This window comes from Acinonyx jubatus, chromosome E3 (assembly GCF_027475565.1).
Source record: "Acinonyx jubatus isolate Ajub_Pintada_27869175 chromosome E3, VMU_Ajub_asm_v1.0, whole genome shotgun sequence".
Taxonomy (NCBI): domain Eukaryota; kingdom Metazoa; phylum Chordata; class Mammalia; order Carnivora; family Felidae; genus Acinonyx; species Acinonyx jubatus.
In genome coordinates this window covers 35,395,208-35,413,611 of record NC_069398.1, presented here as the reverse complement: position 1 = coordinate 35,413,611, position 18,404 = coordinate 35,395,208, and the positions used below count along the sequence as shown (strand labels likewise).

The 18,404-nt window shown below is 56.0% G+C and overlaps 1 protein-coding gene across 1 annotated transcript in view; it reads right to left on the bottom strand.

Moving 5' to 3' along the window:
* Positions 1-18,079, bottom strand: part of CE3H7orf50 (chromosome E3 C7orf50 homolog) — a 109,044-nt gene extending 90,965 nt beyond the window's left edge. Inside the window, exons 1-2 of the mRNA XM_053213168.1 lie at positions 17,963-18,079; positions 9,880-10,003 (exon numbers count right to left, since the gene is read on the bottom strand). Of these exons, the coding sequence (XP_053069143.1) occupies positions 9,880-10,003; positions 17,963-18,045 (207 nt within the window). The 5' untranslated portion in view covers positions 18,046-18,079. The remainder of the gene's footprint in view (positions 1-9,879; positions 10,004-17,962) is intronic.
* Between the last annotated feature and the right edge of the window lie 325 nt (positions 18,080-18,404).

Here is an 18,404-nt window from a genome sequence, read left to right as displayed (position 1 = left end):
ACTCACCACACAACGAGCCGCACCACCCTGAGGTCAGCTCCTTAAAACGGGCCTCAGGCCCCCGGGCCCCCCAACCGTCCCGTGGCGGCTGAGCAGGGGAGAACCCAGATGCCCCCTAGCACGCCCGCAGAAGGTTTTGTCCTCTGCGTCACCCGCAGCCTCTGGAACCCTCCGGCGAGCTTCCTCGTGCGGTTTCCAGTCACGGCTTCCGTGCTCCGCGGATGTGTATCCGCTTCTCCAGCAAGCTGCAGCCAGCTCAGGCAGCGGCCTCCACATCCACACAGGACAGAGGAGCCACTCAGGTGGCCAGAGGGCCCCACGCTTGCACCCTGGACCATCGGGGCTTGCGTCCAGAAGAGAACACGAGTGCCCGCGCTCAGGAAGTGGCACGTTAGGACCACTCTCTCGGTGGTCCAACTTCCCGTCTACATAGATACTAATTTTATATTTCAAACCGAACGTCCTCCTGCCGGTCACAGATGCCGTATTGTTTTCCTAATTAGCCCTCCGTGTGGCGGTGTCCACGGCAACCTTTCCCCCGCAGCAATGACATAGGGCCGTCATCGGTCCCCGGGACAAACCCAGAGGCCTGCCAAGCCTCCCAGGGCCCCAGATACGGGCCACCCTTTACCCAAAGTACAATCCCCGGGCTTCCTTTCATACCGTGGAGACCCAGGAACTTGGGGCAGGAAGACCCCTGTCAGGAAGCACTGCTCCAGAGGCCAGCGCCGGCGGGCTGGACGCCTCGCAGCAGGGGGATGCGCGCTCTGGGCCGAGTCCCCTGTGCCCGCCTGTCGGGGTAAATACACCGCATTTGCACGTGGCCATTTCTTTACATGCCATCTGTGTGCTTCTTCTGCCCCACAGGGGCAGCCTGAGCAGCAACAGAGACCACACGGCCCACAACGCTGACCCGAAAGGAGAGATCTGCCAAGCCCTATCTGCCTCAGACCCACTCTCTGGCCAGGTGGGGGAAGGATGGCGACCAAAAACACTGACCGAGAGACCAAAAAACGACCATTTTCATAAAGCATCAAAGAACTGACGAAACGGGGCATCTGCAGACCCAAACCGAGCGGTACCCAGAAGCTAGTCCCCAGAGACATCGCAGGACACGGGGGCTGCTCTGTCCCGAGGCCACCCGCCGGTGCCCGGAAGTCAGGGGCTTCGGCTCTGGCCACCTCCCGGGCTGAGGGGACGGGCTCGGAGGCCAGGGCCCTCCCCAGCCCCCTCTCACCCCCACCCCGGCGAGGTGGAGAGACCAGAGGCAGAGAGCCATCCCGGGCATCCTCAGCCTCTCCACCGTTCCGAGCGCCCTTCTGCCGGAGAGCCCCGCACGGCCTCCGCACGGGCCTCGTGTGCTCGGCGCGTGGGAGTGTGCTCTACGTGAGTGCTGTGAGTCTGCTATGCGTGAGTGTGCTCTACAAGTGAGTGTGCTCTGTGCGTGTGAACATATAAAATGGCGTCCTCCACCAGCCACGGAGTGTGAAAGCTAAGATTCCGGTGAAGAACTTCCAAGTCTCTGTTTTGCTTGGTTTTGTTTTTTTGTAATGAAGCAGGTTCCACGCCCAACGTGCACCTGAACTCAGGACCCTGACTGAGGTCAAGAGTCGCACACTCTGGGCCAGCCAGGTGCTCCTAAAGTCTCTGGTTTCTTGAGACAGGCTCACCTTTTGAGAGAAGTAAGAGCTAAAAAGATGTGTCTGGTTTTATAATAGACCTTTATTGTTTTCTTAAGGGGGAGAGTCTACTTCGGGGGGGGGGGCAGGGGGAATGAGATTGTTTTTTGGGTTTTTTTTTGAGAGAGAGCGCAAGTGGGGGAGGGGCAGAGAGAGAGACAGACAGACAGACAGCAGACATAGAGGATCTGAAGCGGGCTCTGACTGACAGCAGCAAGCCCAATGTGGGGCTCAAACTCGACAACTATGAGATCATGACCTAAGCCAAAGTCAGATGCTCAACCGACTAGGCCACCCAGGCGCCCCTGAGAGATTGTTTTTAATCATGTACAGACGTTCAATTTCACCCAGTGCTCCGCACGCATGTACTGAGATGAAAACAGCCACAGACACAGGTCCTTGCTGTTCGTATGCAAACACCCCAGCCGAGACCCGGCCTGTGCCAGGTTGCCCTCCGGTGCCAACCCAATCGCCGTTCGCCTCTTCATGCAGATGGGGGGAAATCGGCGAGAGACACTCCCTACTTCCAAGGTCACAACTTGTCCATCATTGGGTTTTCTCACGTTCTGTGTGATTTTTCCACCCCAACAGCTACCGCCGGCTGTAAACCCAGACGCTAAGGGACACGGTGACTTAACCATGGCTCTGTCTCAAACACGTACAATTTGACACACATGCTGTTGTTTTACTGCAAGTTATATGTGAGAAAAGCCAGTGCAGGTAACGACAAAGAGGAGGCCATCATCCTAAAGCCATCTAAACTCTACCCCAACCCCCATAATAAAAAAAAAGAAAAGATCATCTTGCCTGATTCACCTTCCTTTATAAAACTGAAGAACTCTTGCCGCAAATTATTAGAATTGGTTGAAAAAAATACATAACCATGAACGCTCCTATGACCTACTATATACGAAAACACCTAAGTTAATTCAACGTTAAAATAAAACTTCTTCCCATAGCAACACAAAAACCAGAGTTTAATACCTACTTCCTCAACAAGTTCACGTCCCAGTTTGACCCCCATGAGCTGCTGCTGGGTTTGACTGGTTACAGAACAGTTAGGTGAAGGCTCACCATGCAGAGTGTGAGGACATAGTGGGTAGAAGAAAACGAAAAGCTTGGTCAGGCCAGAAAGGTCAATTTCTGAAAGGAACGTGGGACAGACAGCCTCTGCCCGGATGGAGAAGAGGGCATACCGTGTGGCCGGGCGGAGACGGTCAGAGCGGGCCCAGGAGGCCTGGGAGTGTCCTCTGCGGGGGCCCAGACTCCATTCCTGAGTTGTAGTTTGTGTATTTTGATATCGTGTGACAGGGAAAGACAGACCGATGGGATCTGCCCTGTGCTTGCCACAGGGACCCTACCCAGGTCACTTGCTCCTGGCCAGACACGCAAATCTCCTAGGAGAGAAGCATGATCGTCTGAATGACATAAAAACAACCTCAAAAAAGCACAAAACACTTTTCTTTTCTTTTTTTTTAATATTTTAACGTTTATTCATTTTTTTTGATAGAGAGAGACAGAGTGTGAGCGGGGGAAGGGCAGAGAGAGAGGGAGACACAGAATCTGAAGCAGGCTCCAGGCTCTGGACTGACAGCACAGAGCCCGAGTGGGACTCGAACTCACGCACCGTGAGATCATGACCTGAGCCGAAGTTGGCCGCTTAACCGACTGAGCCACCCAGGCGCCCCAAAAGACTTTTCATGAAACGTGCAAGCTGATTTCAAACCTCGTACAAATAAGAAACTAGGTGAAAACATCCCAAAACAGGGTCCACATGACAACTGGAGGTACTTACTCTACTCAATATTAAAACACGCCTATAAAACCTGAAGAAGGGAGCAGCACGGTGACAAGCAAGTTAAATATAACACGTTTATGGACTGCTGTGCAGCCCAGCTGAGAGGAAAACACAGAAGAGAAAATGCTCTTAAGTGACGGTGGGAGGGAGAAGGCGGCCATTATCTCTGGGATGAGGACTGACATCTGCCTGCACGCACGGAGAATGTCGTCATCAAAGTCAAACTGGGACAAAGCATGTGTAAAACGTGCACAAAAAGGCAACAAAAAGGCACCAGGAAAAGAGGAGAAAGATGTGGTGAGGACACTCACAGAACAAAGACGCTCCATAAGTGACTGAAAAACGTCTCAGTCCCACTGCTGACCAGGACAACACCAATAAAACGGGCTGCAGAAGGGCACACAGGGGAGGCAGACGCCAGCGCCGGCCTCGGGCCCGGAGGTCTCTTCCCTGGCACTGGCCACACGCCGTCCCACTGCCGCTCCGGCCCCTGGGGGCCCAGAGAAGAGGTCGCATACGTGCACAACGGCACTCCGGTGCCGGGCAGGCGCATCCACATGGGAAATGAGGTTAACTGACCGTTAAGAGGGCGGCCGTGAGACAGGCCACCGCCCCACCCGGGGAAATCCTAACATTTCGGAAGATCCACGAAGAGCCACACTTGCGGACTTGGAAGCATCTCCGGACACGCCCCTGACGACGAGTTAACAGAAAGTACAACCAAAGTACAACCGTACAAGAAAAACAGGTAAGTCAGACTTTATCAGAAGTCAGAACTCCTGCTCTTCAAAAGCCACTGCTGGCAAATGAGAAGGGGACCCACGGATCAGGAGAGAATGCGCTTCAAATCGGAAATCGGATAAAACACCTACATCTTAAATAGGTAACAAACTCTCAACACTCCACTGTAAGAAAACCCGCCACTAAGAGCGGGAAGAGAGCTGTGCGAGCACTTCACCAACGGGACCTTACGCACAGAAACAAGGCTTGCTAGATGCTCACGCCCGTCAGCGACCGGGGCAGAAACTACAAGAAATTATTTCAATGCGGGTGGTTTCCCCCACGTCAGTTACGCCTCAAGCACCTGCTTGTGAAAACCACACACACAGGAAGACACAACCACGTTCCCGAGAGCGGCCAAAACGAAAAATACCGACAACAACAAGTGCTGACAAACACACAGAGCACCAGCGCCCCCGCGTGCTGGCGTGGAAGACGGCCTGGCAGCTCCTCGCACACGTAAACACACGGGGTGCCTGGTGGCTCAGGTGGCTGAGCGACCGACTCTTGATTTTGGCACCAGTCAGGCCATCAGGGTTGTGAGATCGAGACCTGTGCGGGGCCCAGTGCTGAGCGTGGCGCCTGCTTAAGATTCTCTCTCCCGTTCTCACTGCCCCTCCCCCCACTCACGCTCTCTTAAAAAAAATAAATAAAAAAGTAAACATACACTTACACTGTGGTCCATCTGAGTCCTGAGAATTTACCCAAGAGAAAGGAAAACAGAAAACCTCGCATACAGTCACAGCATACTCCCCATAGCCCCAAAGTGGAAACGAGCTAAAAGTCCAAAGACCAGGGAACGGAGAAACAAACACGTGGGACGTGCGGTGGGTGGGACATTACTGGGCAGTGAAAAGGAAAGCCCTCAGGAGGCAGCAGAGGTCACCACGACAGGACGAGGGGGACTTCGGTCCCCTACACCTCACCGGGAGCCTCGGGGCTATCAGGGAATTTCTCTGGGTCCCTTTTCTCCAACTCCCCCAGCCCTGCACGGCCATCACTTTATAACTAACTGGCTGACAAGTCAGCGTTCAGTAGTCACAAAGGAGAAAACAAAGACAACGCAACAGGGGAATTCAGGCTCCCGGGGAGCTGCCTGTAAAGATTGGCAACCCCTCAGCTGCTACTTTCACAACCAAAACTCCACAGCCAGACCCGCGTATTTCTTGAGGCAAAACACCATTAGGAAGAAGTACTTTGGTTCTGAGCAAATTCTCAAGGCCGCAAAGTTCACAGCCTCGCGTGACAGTTTTCGGAAGCGTTCGCCAGCTTGACACCCACGTGATTCCTATCCCGATTTCGAGATCACAAACGAAGAGAAGAGGGTGGTCCCGTACGGAGCAGGTGTCTCCCTTCCAGACAGGCGACACTCCACTCCACGGCCGCTGAGGGTGTGGCGGTGCGGGGCCCAGCCTCTCTCAGCCCCGCTGTCACCCGCCACGCTCCAGTCGGGCCCGTGAAAACACACAGAGCACGCGGGGTGGCATGGGGAACTGGGGAGCCACCCAGCTTATGCACGGCACGTCACATTCTGCAAGAAGAAAAGTGCTTGCTATTGCCACCGTGCCCTCTAGGCTCCAGGAACGCATTCACTCCCAGCGTGGGGTGGTCTGCGGGACAAATCCGGGGTCCTTCTCCCGACACAACACCCGCATTGACAGCAGTGCAGAAATGGGTGCCCCAAAGGAGCCGCATTATTCCTTAGACGGTGCTGGGCCTCGCCGCCCCCGCACACGGCTGAGCCGCCCGCTGGCCGGCAGCCCTCAGCCCAGTTACACTAAGGAGTCAGGCCAGGCACCCCGTGGGTCCCTGTCTTCATTGGGTGCTCCGAAAGGGAAGCAGACACAGGAGGCCCAAGTGGGAGTCCCTCCTCTGTCCCAGCCAGCTGAGAGCTGAGCGACTGGGCAAGCGGCCGCCTCTCCGGTCAACTCGTGTGTGAGACCAGGACGGGCCACACCCGGGGCCACTGGGCCTGAGGACTCCGCTGTGATCAGGACGGTCTCGTGCAAACGCAGGGGTTCTCACCCAAGAGACGGGGGAGGAGGGCCCTGCTCACTGCCAGCCACGCCTCCGCCTCCAGGCAACCAAGGCCTGGGCACCGCAGCGCCCCTGCCGGGTGCCCACCAAGGCTTGCAGGGGCCTGACTGGCCCGTGAGCGGGGCAGCCGCGTGATGTCTCCCTGTCGTGGGGCTCGCCGTCCGGGACAAAACTGAACGGTGGACTATCTCCTCGGCGGTGGTGGGGAGACCCTCGGGACCAACCCCTGGGCTTCTGCCCCTTCCACTCCCAACTGATGACTGATGACGAGTCGGCAACCTCTCGGGACACGCCTGCTGTCTAAGATTTAACCCTCGCCACCCTCTCAAAGGAAGGGGCCCAGCAGCTTGAAGGCGGGCCTGTACGGCCCGACGCCCAGGCTCGCGGGAGGCTTTCAAGAAGCCGTGAAGCAGGCAGAGACTCCCTGGTGCAGAGGACGGGCCCATGGACCCCGATTTCCCGCGTCCCTCGCGCAGCAGGACGGCGGGAGAGGGCGTGGTGTGGGCGGCAGGTCTCCAGTGAGGCCCGTGGCCGGCCAGAACCATATCCAGGGCGCTGAGGGAGGCACTAGCAGGGCTCGGCCCGTGCCGGGGGCGTCACAGACACCCTCTCCCGGCCTCGGGCGGCGAGGGCCTCGGCAGGTTAACGGGCTGGTGAGATGCGCAAAGAAGGGAGGTTCTGAGCGCCCGGGGCCGCACAAACGGCTTCCTACGTTCCCGAGCGCACAAAAGAGGGCCAGAGAGGAGTCCGCTGGGTGTGCCAAGGCTCCCCTCCCCGCAGGAAGCGCGGCTCTGAGGAGGCTGCCCCGGGGGCCACGGAGGGCTAGCCCTGGGGAAACTTTGGCCCTCCTGGCACTGGCTCAGGGCGCTTGTGCTGTGGGAAGTGGCCACACGGGCTCCCACGGGCCTATCCAGACGGCGGGTCCCGGAGGACGGCACACTGGTCCAAGTGGGGACAGAGGCTTCTGTGTTCCTCATGCGGATGGATTCTGGGGCTTGATCCTGCAGCCAGGGCAGGGCGGGGAGGGGGGGGCGGGGGAGGACAGCACAGTACTTTTCCACGAGCTCCCAGGGGAATGGGATGTGCTCTCCAGGCCTGGTCCACCCGCCCCCCTCAAAATTAGGTGCAGTGTTCCATGTGCTTTCCTTAAAAATGAGCCTGACGTGGCTTTTCCATAATTTCCCATGAAAAGCAGAGTGAAGAAATCTTCTTATTAGCGCAGCCCAAGGTGTGTCCGCCTGGAAGAGCCCCTCCCTGGGAGACCGGCCTGGCAATGTAAGAAGGGGTCTTTGGGACACAAGCCCACAAGCGCCACACCTCAGAGACCTCCCCCTACGAGTGCTCCCGCCCCACCCCGTAACTGCGCTGGGCCGTAGCTCCTCCCGGGAGAGGACCGCGGGCCGCATGTAGGCGGAGGGGCGGCGACCCCTGGTGGCCGGGCCCCGCGTTCCCACGCACCGCTTCCTGCTCCTCAGCCGGGCCAGCCTGCCACCAGGTCAACACCCCGGGGACCGAAAACCAAGCGGAAGTGCACGGGACTCTAGCAGCAACTCTGTCCACTACGCCACAGACCCCGACAAAACTGTAGGCCTCAAAAGAGAAACCAGAAGCTTCTCTTCCGTCTTCCAAATCTACTTTAACCAACGTGCGCTTTCATAACAAAAAACAATCACACACTTTTAAAAATGACCTGAACTCAGCAGAAAGAAGGTCCCCCCCTGAGGTTAGGCAGAAATCCCAACCTGTGCACACGGCTACTGTCAACCGCCCTGTTCTGCGGGGCCTGCCCCAGGCTAGCAGCCAGCAAGCAGGCCACTCTGAAAGGAAAGCTGCAAGTTTTAAACAAAACTTAAAATCACCAAGGTGATAGGATGGAGTTTAAAAAAAAACGGAGGAGGGGCACCTGGGTGGCTCAGGTCATGATCGCGTGGTCTGTGAGTTCGAGCCCCGCGTCTGGCTCTGTGCCGACAGCTGGGAGCCTGGAGCCTGCTTCGGATTCTGTGTCTCCTTCTCTCTCTGCCCCTCCCCTACCTGTGCTCTATCTCTATCAAAAATAAATCGCCAGGGACTAGGCAGGGGCCTGGGAACCAGCTGGCAAAAGCACAGAGATGCCTCGGTGGATGGAGGCCTCAAGTGACCCGGACCAGTGAGTCATCGAACTGGGTGCACACCCCCTGAGGGACACAGAGACTCGCCCAGGCGTCTACAGCACGGGTGGTCTCAGGAGCGCGCTCCCAGGGCCCTAATGCCACGTGTGCTCCATGTGTACTTGCGCCGAAACTGCTCGGAGAAAAGGCCAGAATGGCCTGCGGTCAGGAGGTGGCGTTGTCATGAGGGCCCTCCTCTCTTCCTCCCCCTGCGCCACGGTCCTTTCCCCATCTTATGAGAGAAAAGCCACCTGTCACCCTGAAACCAGCTGGGGACACTTCTGAGGGCAGAAGACCCACAGGGCTCTCGTAAGTGAAGGCAGGTCTGAATCACGGGTGCCACAAACAACAACAGCGACTGGCCAGAGACGCATCCCCGACCGAGTCAGACGGTTTCCAGTTCTTCCTCCACAAGGACTGGAGATGGACCTCGTCACGTTGTCATCTAATGGCCGATCTCTAACAACACATTGGGACCAAACGTGCCCCCAAATCACAGGAACAGTCTCCGACTTTAAGGAATTAAGCGACGCTGCCCAGACGACGCTTCCACCCACGTTCACCGGTGTGAACGAGCTTCTCGGTGCTTCCAGGCAGGCGTGGACCCACAGGAAATCCCGTCCCCTCCGAAGAGAGCAGCGCCCGCCCACAGATGCACGCATCACCACGGGATACGCGCCTAATCACGTTCTACTTCATGTGCAATCTGGGAGAATCTGTGACACCCCACACTGTTTCCATCAACCGCATCCTAGGAATTGTAAAGACAGCTCAATCAAGAAAAACGTTAACGCTCAGACCAGGAACCAAATTTAAGTGCATGTATTTTTGTAACAGACTTCTGTCCCATTCAATATGAGAATTTGTATGTTGTGATCTGAATTCTTTTTGAATGTTTATTTTTACTTATTTTTGAGAGCGAGCGTGAGTGAGCATGCGTGTGCGAGGTGGGGGGGGGGCGGTTGGGCGCGGTGGAGCAGAGACAGAGGGACAGAGAAAATCCCAAGCAGGCTTTGCACTGTCAGCCGAGCCTGACGTGGAGCTTGAACTCCCAAACTGTGAGATCATGACAGGAGCCAAAGTCAGACACTCAAGTGACTGAGCCCCCCAGACGCCCCAAGATCCGAATTCCTCAGGACTCCCGGCCACGCTCCACGCGTCACTGCGTGCACGGCACTCCACCCATTCCCGAGAGCGCAGCCCATGCTGTCCCGCCGCCTCCCGTCTCAGACACAAGTGCCCCCGACAGCACGGCACCCTGATGGCGGTCGGTGGACGCTGTGCCCGAGGAAAGGCGGTCGCGGCGTTCGAACCTGAAGTTCACCCACCCTCTTACTTGTCTTACAGCCGCTCCCAGAAGCCCCGCAGCGCGAAGGCTTGTCACCCATCCCGCCCTCGCTGCGCCCTCCCTCTGGACTGGGACCCCGCGTGCGCCCACCTCGGCGTGCGCTTCCCCGGTGCCCGGTGTGGCCGCGGGTGGCATCTCCTTCGCTGACACCTTCTTCAGTTTTTTGTTCTTTTTCTCTGTCATTTCGGTAATTTTTCTCTTCCGTTTTGCCATCCTGCAGCAGAGAAGGTAAACTGCTAAGTGCGTGACGAGAGGTCCTGGGCCACATCACATTTGTGACCGAGGGGAAGAGCGCTCTCCCGCTATAAAAGTCCAAACTAAGGCAGGGGCGCCTGGGGGGGGCTCAGTGGGTTAAGCATCTGGCTCAGGTCACGATCTGGCGGTTCGGGAGTTCAAGCCCCACTCAGGCTCTGGGCTGACAGCACGGAGGCTGCTTGGGATTCTCTGTCTCCCTCTAACCCTGCCCCTCTCCTCTGCTCTCTCTCAAAATAAGCAAAATTTAAAAGAAAGAAAGAAAATATGGAAAATCTACACGAGTTAGGGGAAAGGTCAAATCCCCTAGGCAAACCGCCCATGATCTGGGGATGTTGCAGGCGACCGTCGCCGCCGTGGCTAGGGCATTCGGTCACGGTGATGGGCCTGGGCCGGGCCCCTCGACTTGTGGAAGCAGCACCACCCGGGCCGCATATAAGGCGCGACACGGTGTGAGAGACGTCTGACAGGTGTGCTTTCTCCAGCACAGTGGTGTGCAGAGCTCCAGGAAAAGCCCGGGAACCCTAAAACCCACGTCCTTCGTGGGATCGTGCCACAGGGGACAGAAATGGTTGAAGGCCGACAGGTCAGGGAGAGCCCTCCCCCGAGGGGCACTGCCGGTGGCTGCTGGGACCTCCGAGGGGTTTCCTACGGGGGGGTATGTGGGAGGGGAGACCTCGGAGTGTTTTTTAACGCCAGTCCTTTCAAACTGTATTTACGAGGTCTACTAATATCAGCTTTCGTTCTAACAAACTATAAAAATGTATTTCGTTTTTTCATGCTCAACTAACTCCCAGTTACCATTCTCCATGTTCCAGATCTTACAGGCACATGTAAATTATACACGTACATATTGTATACTTATGTCTATGTCTTTTCAAAAATTTACCTTCAGACCTGCGGTTCAAGGCTATGTATACGGGAAAAGGGACAGAAACCCAATGTCGTTCTCTGAACACCAGCTCTAGCAACAGAAGTTCAACAAATACTTTGTGAGCGCCAACCCTGTGCCAGGCACTGTGCGGGGTGCCGAACGCAGAGCGAACCGCATGGCACGCAAGAGCCTTGACCTCGTGAAGCTTCCCTTGTGGTGGGCAAGAGAGATCTATCGTGCAGGTGAGAAAATACTTTTACGTGGGGATGAACGCTACCGAGAAGGTAGAACAGAAGCGAGCGTAGGTGACGCACGGGCAGGAGGCCTCTGGGAGAAAGCCGGTGAAGGGCAGGGCTGCGGGGGGGGGGGGGGGGGGGGGGGAGTGGTGCGTGCGATGAAGAAGGTACGGCAGGTGCAAAGGTCGGGCCTCCGGACCCCCTAAAGGGCCTGCGGGCAGGGAGGGCAGATGGAGGGCGATGGCCCCCTGAAGGCCAGCAAAGGCTAGATGCGTTCTGAGAACGTGGGCTCCCCAGGAACACGCTACTGAGATGTAGATTTCCCCCAAAGCAAAACCGTTTTCACGGGGACAAAAGGGGAAAATTACGTCAAGGGGGCAGCTGGTGGAATGAAACACGCACACCCCGCCACCAAGCAATCCACCCACGTACATCAGCACTTGCCAGTCACTCTGTCACCACCTGCAGAGTGCCGACCATGTGCTAGGAGCTGCTCCAGGCTAGACCTCGCAGTCCAAGAGACTTATTCACACACAGGTGACACGCTTAGGGGGACACAAACACAGGACACGTGAGACATCACTAACTGTAACCTGCAACCAAAAGAGAGGGAAAGCATTACGGGAAAGGTGACCATAAAGGGTGATCACAGTGGAAAAGGCGTAGAAACAGAGTACACGGAGAGCCCGGGTTTGGGTTCTCAACACCATCCTCTATGAAAAAGGAAGCGGGGAGGGGAGCTCCTTAGACTCCCGGTCTGGGAACCTTTGCAGAGCAAGGAAAGTGCAAGGAGAACCTGGGTTATCAAGCTGTGCTGAAACACAGGAGATAGTCAAGGAACATAGGGCCGCGTTCCAGAGGACACAGGGCCAGCGTGGAGGGCTCCTTCTGCCCCAGTTGGGGCTACGATCAGCTGTAGCATATTGAAAGAGCATCACTGTTGTGGAATCAGAAAAATTCCAAGCTCCACAGCCTTTAATTAAGCCTTATCTAAAAAAAAGTATTCAAAGCCAGAGGCTACAAATTTCAATTAGCAGTATAATAAGAAATCTTGAAAGAACAAGAGACTGTTGACACAGGGGCTTTGAAAAGACAAAGGACTCCATTAGCCAGTTACCTTGTTGGGGAAATAAGAAAAGTTTAGCAAATATTTACACACCAGTCACCACAAAAGTTAAGTTAAATCTTTATTCCTTCTGTAAGTTATCATTAAAAAGTGTAATCACTAAGTCTATTTGCTAAAAAGGGAGAAAGACTTTTCCATATTATAAAAAGGTTTCTCTTAATAGTTCTGAGAGATGGTATGTCTCATGACTTTGAGACAACGGATGCCTGGTATAGAAGACATTTCCTTACATTTACGGTCAGTGATTTTCAACAAAGGCGCCTAAACCATTTAATAGAAAAGAACGGTCTTTTCAACAAAAGGTGCCGGGACACCTGAACTTCCACATGCAAAACAATGAACTGAGAGCCCTACCTCACACCAAACACAAAAATTAACTCAAAATGGATGACAAACCTAAGTGTAAGAGCTAAAACACAGGGGTACATCTTTATGACCCTGGATTAGGCAACAGTTTCTTACACGGGACACCAAAGAAAACAAACAAACAAACAAACAAACAAAACACACAGCGAAAGAAAAAGAATGAATGGTGGACCTCTCAAAATTAAAAATTTTTGTGCTGCAAATAATTCCAGCAAAGAAGTACAAAGACAACATCAAGAAATGGAAAAATACTTGCGGGTCATGTAACTGACAAGAGCCTTGTATCCACCACGTGTGAAGAATTCTTACAACCCAATAAAAAAGACAAACTCGGTGAAAAAACGGACAAGGGATTTGAATTCAGATGACCCCCCAAACAACACACAAGTGGCCAATGAGGACAGGAAAAGATGCTCAACACCATCCATTGTTAGGGAAATGTAAATCAAATGACCCCACTCCACATTCCTAGGTTGGCTCCAGTAACAAATACTGGTGATGCCTGAAAACTTGGAACCCTTATGCACTGCTGGTGGGATATAAAATGGTGCAGCCACTCTGTACAACAGCCCGGTGGTTCCTCAAAAAGTTACACATGTCGGGGCACCTGGCTGGCAGTCAGTAGAGCATGTGACTCTTGACCTCAGGGTTATAAATTCAAGCCCGACGTTGGGTGTAGAGATTACTTTAAAAAAAAAAGTTCAACACGTTACCATGGGTCCCAACAGCTCCACACGCAGATACCTACCAAAGAAAATGACCACGTCCACGTAAAAATCCCAACACTAACGTTCACAGCAGCCTTCGTCATAGTAACCAAAAGGCGAAAAAACCTACACATCCAGCAACTGCCAAACAGGGAACAAGACGTGGGGGCGCCCTCGCAATGGACGGCACTGACCGGGCGACTCAGCCCCGTCCTGCCGCGGGAGAGGGGCCAGTCGCGGGTTACCACACACGGTACAAGCTCGTCTACACGCGGTGTCCGGGACAAGTCCGCGCAGAGTGGGAGCATAGCTCCGTGGGTGCTCAGGGCTGGCGGAGGAAGGGGCAGGAGGGGCTCATAGGTCCGGGGTCTCTCCTGGGAGAAGGAAAATGTTCTGACACGAGGTTGCGGTGATGGTCACACAACGCTGTGAATTCATTAAAACACGGGAAGATTAAAAAAAACAAAAAACAAAAAACCTCCCACCTCTCTCAATTATTTGCAATAAATTTAGCAACACAATGCCCCTGTATTGGTTTTCCTTCCTTTTTTTCCCTTAGCGGTAACCCTATTTCACAGAGTTGTGAGGACGGCGTGCGCATGTCTACGGCATCTGGCACACCCAGGGCCCACAAGTGTGCGTCAGCTTCCTGGTGTGCAGGCAGAACAGCGGACGAGCCAGCAAAGGGAGAGCGAGGTGGTGAGGAAAGCAGCCCCGGGGGAAGGTGGGGCCTCAGGGGGGTCAAGATCCCTCCTTTAGGTTTCTTTTTCCTCCCAGGCCTTTCTGCAAAACAGCAGGCTCCCCAGGCTCTGCCAGCTTCGGTAGGTGGCCCTGTACTTGGTGGCCAGAGGGAGGCCACGTTGGGGGGGGGGGGGGAGGGTTAGTTAGGAGAGTCAATTCCGAAAACTGCCCCTTACGGAGAGAGCTGACCAGGCACCAGGTCCTGTTCTAAGTGCAGGACACGCACGAACTCGGTTCCGTCGTGTGGCCGTTGAGGGCGGCACGCGGGTGAGGAAACCGGGGCGTCCCTGTCAGAGGGGAACACCAACCGATGGCTCCTACGGTTGGCACACCCGAGTCACGTACTGAGCTCGCGCTACCAGTAAGTGTGCAAGCGATCCCGGCACAAAGAGCTGAGGGAGGACACCGCCGGCCTCCAGGGATGGGGCCTGGCGAGGGAGGGGGGAAGGCTGATGGCATCCTTTCTGTCCCTCGGCCGCTGCGGCTGGAGGTTTTTAGCCGTACACACACATCACCCAGCTAATTTGATAGGTTAAAAACGCCATTTTTTAAAATTGTATTATTCAGCGTTAGCCACAGGACGGTGAAAAGGCTGTCCGGGATCATGTCTGCTGACAGGAGAAGAAATTGGTGCAGTCTTTCTTTAAGGCAATTTTATAACATTCGTCAAGTGCTTTCCACTTCCAGGAACCTCTCCTGATGAAATAATCACGGGCTGAGATTCATACACAAGGGGGACAGCTGCACCATATAAAGCCTGCTGACGCCTCTGACATGGAGGCGTGGAAAACACCGTGACCGGCCCACAACAGCGGACTGCGGACTGGGAAAGCGACTGATGCCCGTGTGCAAAGGGGCAGGCCTATGCAAGACGGCGCAGAACATCCGGCCACAGGAGTAAGAGCTCATGGCGCAACGTCAAGGGCAAAGATGGGGCACAAAGCTACGTGTGAGGAAAATTGCACACACACGCACACACACGCACACACACACACACACAGAAAAACTAGAAGGAAACACATCAGTATATTGACATTTTAGGAAGTGAGAATTACAAGTATGGCTTTCCCCCTTCTACTCTTGTCATTTCTACCACAAAAGCTTTAAGATAACTAGCTCCAGTTCAGTGGAGCAAATGCTTCCGCCAGCAGAAAGCTGACGACCCAGGTCAGACACACACACGGCGGCTAACCGTCTGGGTGGGGTGACACTCACAGGTCAGGATGCTTCGGCGCCAACCGGCTGAGGCTGCCGGGTCCCCAGGGCTGAAAAGAAACCCCACAGGATCTTAAAGAAAATAACTGACCCCACAGGAAAAAATTCTTTTAAAATCTGAAAATCCCACCCGCAGCCCCCAATGGCCCCTCTCACCCAGCGCGTGTTACCTCTGATGTGTCCTGGGGGCCACCTTCCAACTCACAGGGCCAAGCCCCCCTCGGGAGGGTCTGCGCCCTCACAATCCACAGCCCTCGAGGAAATCAGTCCGAGGAGTCCAGGAGCGGGATCCTAGCGCCTGAGCCGGCCTGGGACTTCATTCCTGTCCTTTTTGATCCAAGCCTAGTCCGAGTTCTGACTTGCCCACTTAGACGAACGGCCTCCACATTCTGCTCTCTTGGTACCTAACCCACCCCTCCCTGTCCCTCCAATGGCCAATCTCGAAGTCCTGTCACGACTCACTCACCGAGCCCACCTCCCATCTTTCCAGCTCAACCCCCTCAGCACCCCGGGGCCCAATCACCCTTCAGCCTTACCAGGGGATCCAACACATTCCCCACCTCTGCCACCTGCCTGGCCGCCCCTCTCCTCTCTCAAACGTCCACTGTCTTCTCCCTTCTGGCTGAGAACCTTAATTCCTGATCACAAAACAAGGGCAAGGGAACTGCAAGCTCCCTACATCTACCCACCTGCCCTCCTCTCCTGTTCTGATGGAAACGGGCCAGGTTCTGACCAAGGCCAAACCCTCCACTGGTGAGCTGGGTTCCAGCCCCACCTGCGCAGGGACATCACTCTGAGCACCGCCCCTCCTTCTCGGTTCCGGCTTCCCATCTACTCACGCAACTAAAGCTTCCCACAAGGCAATAATAAAAACTCTCTCGATCCCACATGCTCTTCTCCCTATTTCTGCCTCCTTCGGCAGTAAAACCCTGTAGAGTCGCCTGCACGGCCTGGAACTCCTTCCCTCCCTCCTCTCTCCAACCCCTCCACCAGAACTGCTCTTCCCAAGAGCACAACGACTCCATACGGACAAAGACGCGCTGTGTGACCAAACTCTACCCAGGCTCCTCTCTCCCAAAGGGCCTCACACCTGGCCCACTAATGCAGTGTCTAACAGCTCAAGGGCCTATCCCTGAAATGACCCTGGCGCCCTTAAAGAGAGCCTGCCGGAAAAAACTCAAGGCTGCCAAAAGAATGCAGCCAACACGGGGAGACCCCACCCGACAGCCCTGTAAGGGTAGCAGCCTACCTTTGATAAGCGCTAACCAGCAACCCCGGGTGGGTTTCACATGGACCAACCCCCCCTTCCTGGTTTTTGTAATGTTTCACTTCCTAAGGCGACTGAGTGCCTCCCTTTTCCCCTCCCCATTCCCTCAATCTCCCTTTAAAACACCCACTCGCCCCTGGACAGACCTAAGGAGAATTCGGTTCACGTGGTCTCGTCCCTACTGCAACAGTTACTACTGATCAAAATCCACCCTCGCTGCTTTGCTCGCCACAGACGTGAAATCTCACGGCGAGTCTCAGTACTCTCCTCATTCCACCCAACAGCAGCATTTGGCAGGTGATGCTTCCTTCTCTCGGCTTCTGAAAAAGACACCACACCCTCCTGCTTTTCCTCCTCCCTCTTCACCTCCTGAGCCTGGGCACTGAAGAGCTCCATGCTTCCTGCCCACTTTCCTCTCTGCCTGCACGCATTCCCTCAGTGATCTCATCTAGTTGCGCGGCTTTAAACACCTCCCATCTACCAGCCACCTGGAATTTCTCCCTGAATTGCACTAGTACACGCTATCACCAACACCCACACACATCATCTCCGGCGCAAGGCATAAAAATCCACACTTCTGATCTTCCTGGGAGCATCTGTCCTCTCCATGAACGGCCATCAGGAAATCCTGACTTCTGCTCGAGCTAAAGACTGTGGTGCCCCACATCTCCTGCATCTGACACAGCCATTAACCCTGTCGGCCTTGCCTCCAAAACACATCCCGAAGATAGTAACTACCTTTCACTCCCTGTGCCGTCACTACCCTCCCGCCTGCATTACTCACGGTCCCCGCCCTTGCCCGTCCAGCCCCTTTCCAACACAGCATGCACAATGACTCGTAGAACGTCCAGGACAGGCTCTGCGGGACACCTTCCCATTTCGCTCGGAGAGGAGTCCGCGTCCTCGTCCAGGCCTTGCGGGCGCAGGTGGCTGCCCCGCGCGCCTCCTTCCCCGCTCTCCGGCTCGTACTCCTGCTGCAGCGGCTGCTGCTGCTGCGCCCGGGATCCCTCGACCTGGGGCGTCTGCCGGCACCGACGCGACTCGCTCGCGGTGCCCTGCTCTGCCTTATTCTCCTGCAGGCTCCCACACCTTATTAATTCTGTGTCCTCAGAACGCAAACGCCCCGGGTCGGCGTCGTTTCCGCCCTGAGCCCGGCGGCCGCCCGGGGCCCGGGACAGTGCGGACACGCGGGAGCCCACCGAACGCTTCAGTCAACGAGCGCTTTGTGGCGAAGGGGATGCCCGGCTCGAGGGGCACAGCCGGGGGCAGCCGGCGGCTCGGACCCCGCGCGCACCCTGCGGGCCTCCGCCGGTGCCCTCCGACGCCATCCGGGCCGCACACCCACGTGGGAGCCGCCCCGCGACCCCCGACCCTGCGGTCCTCGCCTACCTGCGCGTGGCCGCCGACGCGGGCTTCCGGCAGGCGCGCCGCCAAGGTAACACGGTCCCGCCTCCCGGAGCGGCGTCGCCCATTGGCCGAGGCCCGCCCCCATCTGCCCGCCGGCCAACGGCACGCGGGAGCCGCGAGTAGGCGGGTTCAGGCGCAGGCGCGGGCTGGCAACGTCATCTCTAGGCGCCGCCGCTTGCCGGGAGCCGCAGGTTGCCTAGCAACCCCCCGCGTGCTGGCTGCCGGGACTGGGGAGCCTCACCCGGTTCCCGGCCGCGGGGGCGAGGCGACCCCGCGCCGGGACCCCGACCTGTGTGTCTGGGCTCGTGGGAGTTGTATTAAACATACACATTTGTATGAGCTGAAGATACTATAACGTTAGAACCGTGCACCGGTTTCAGACGCCGCACAGGAGGAGCCCCGGCAATGTGGTCGTCGGCCTAGG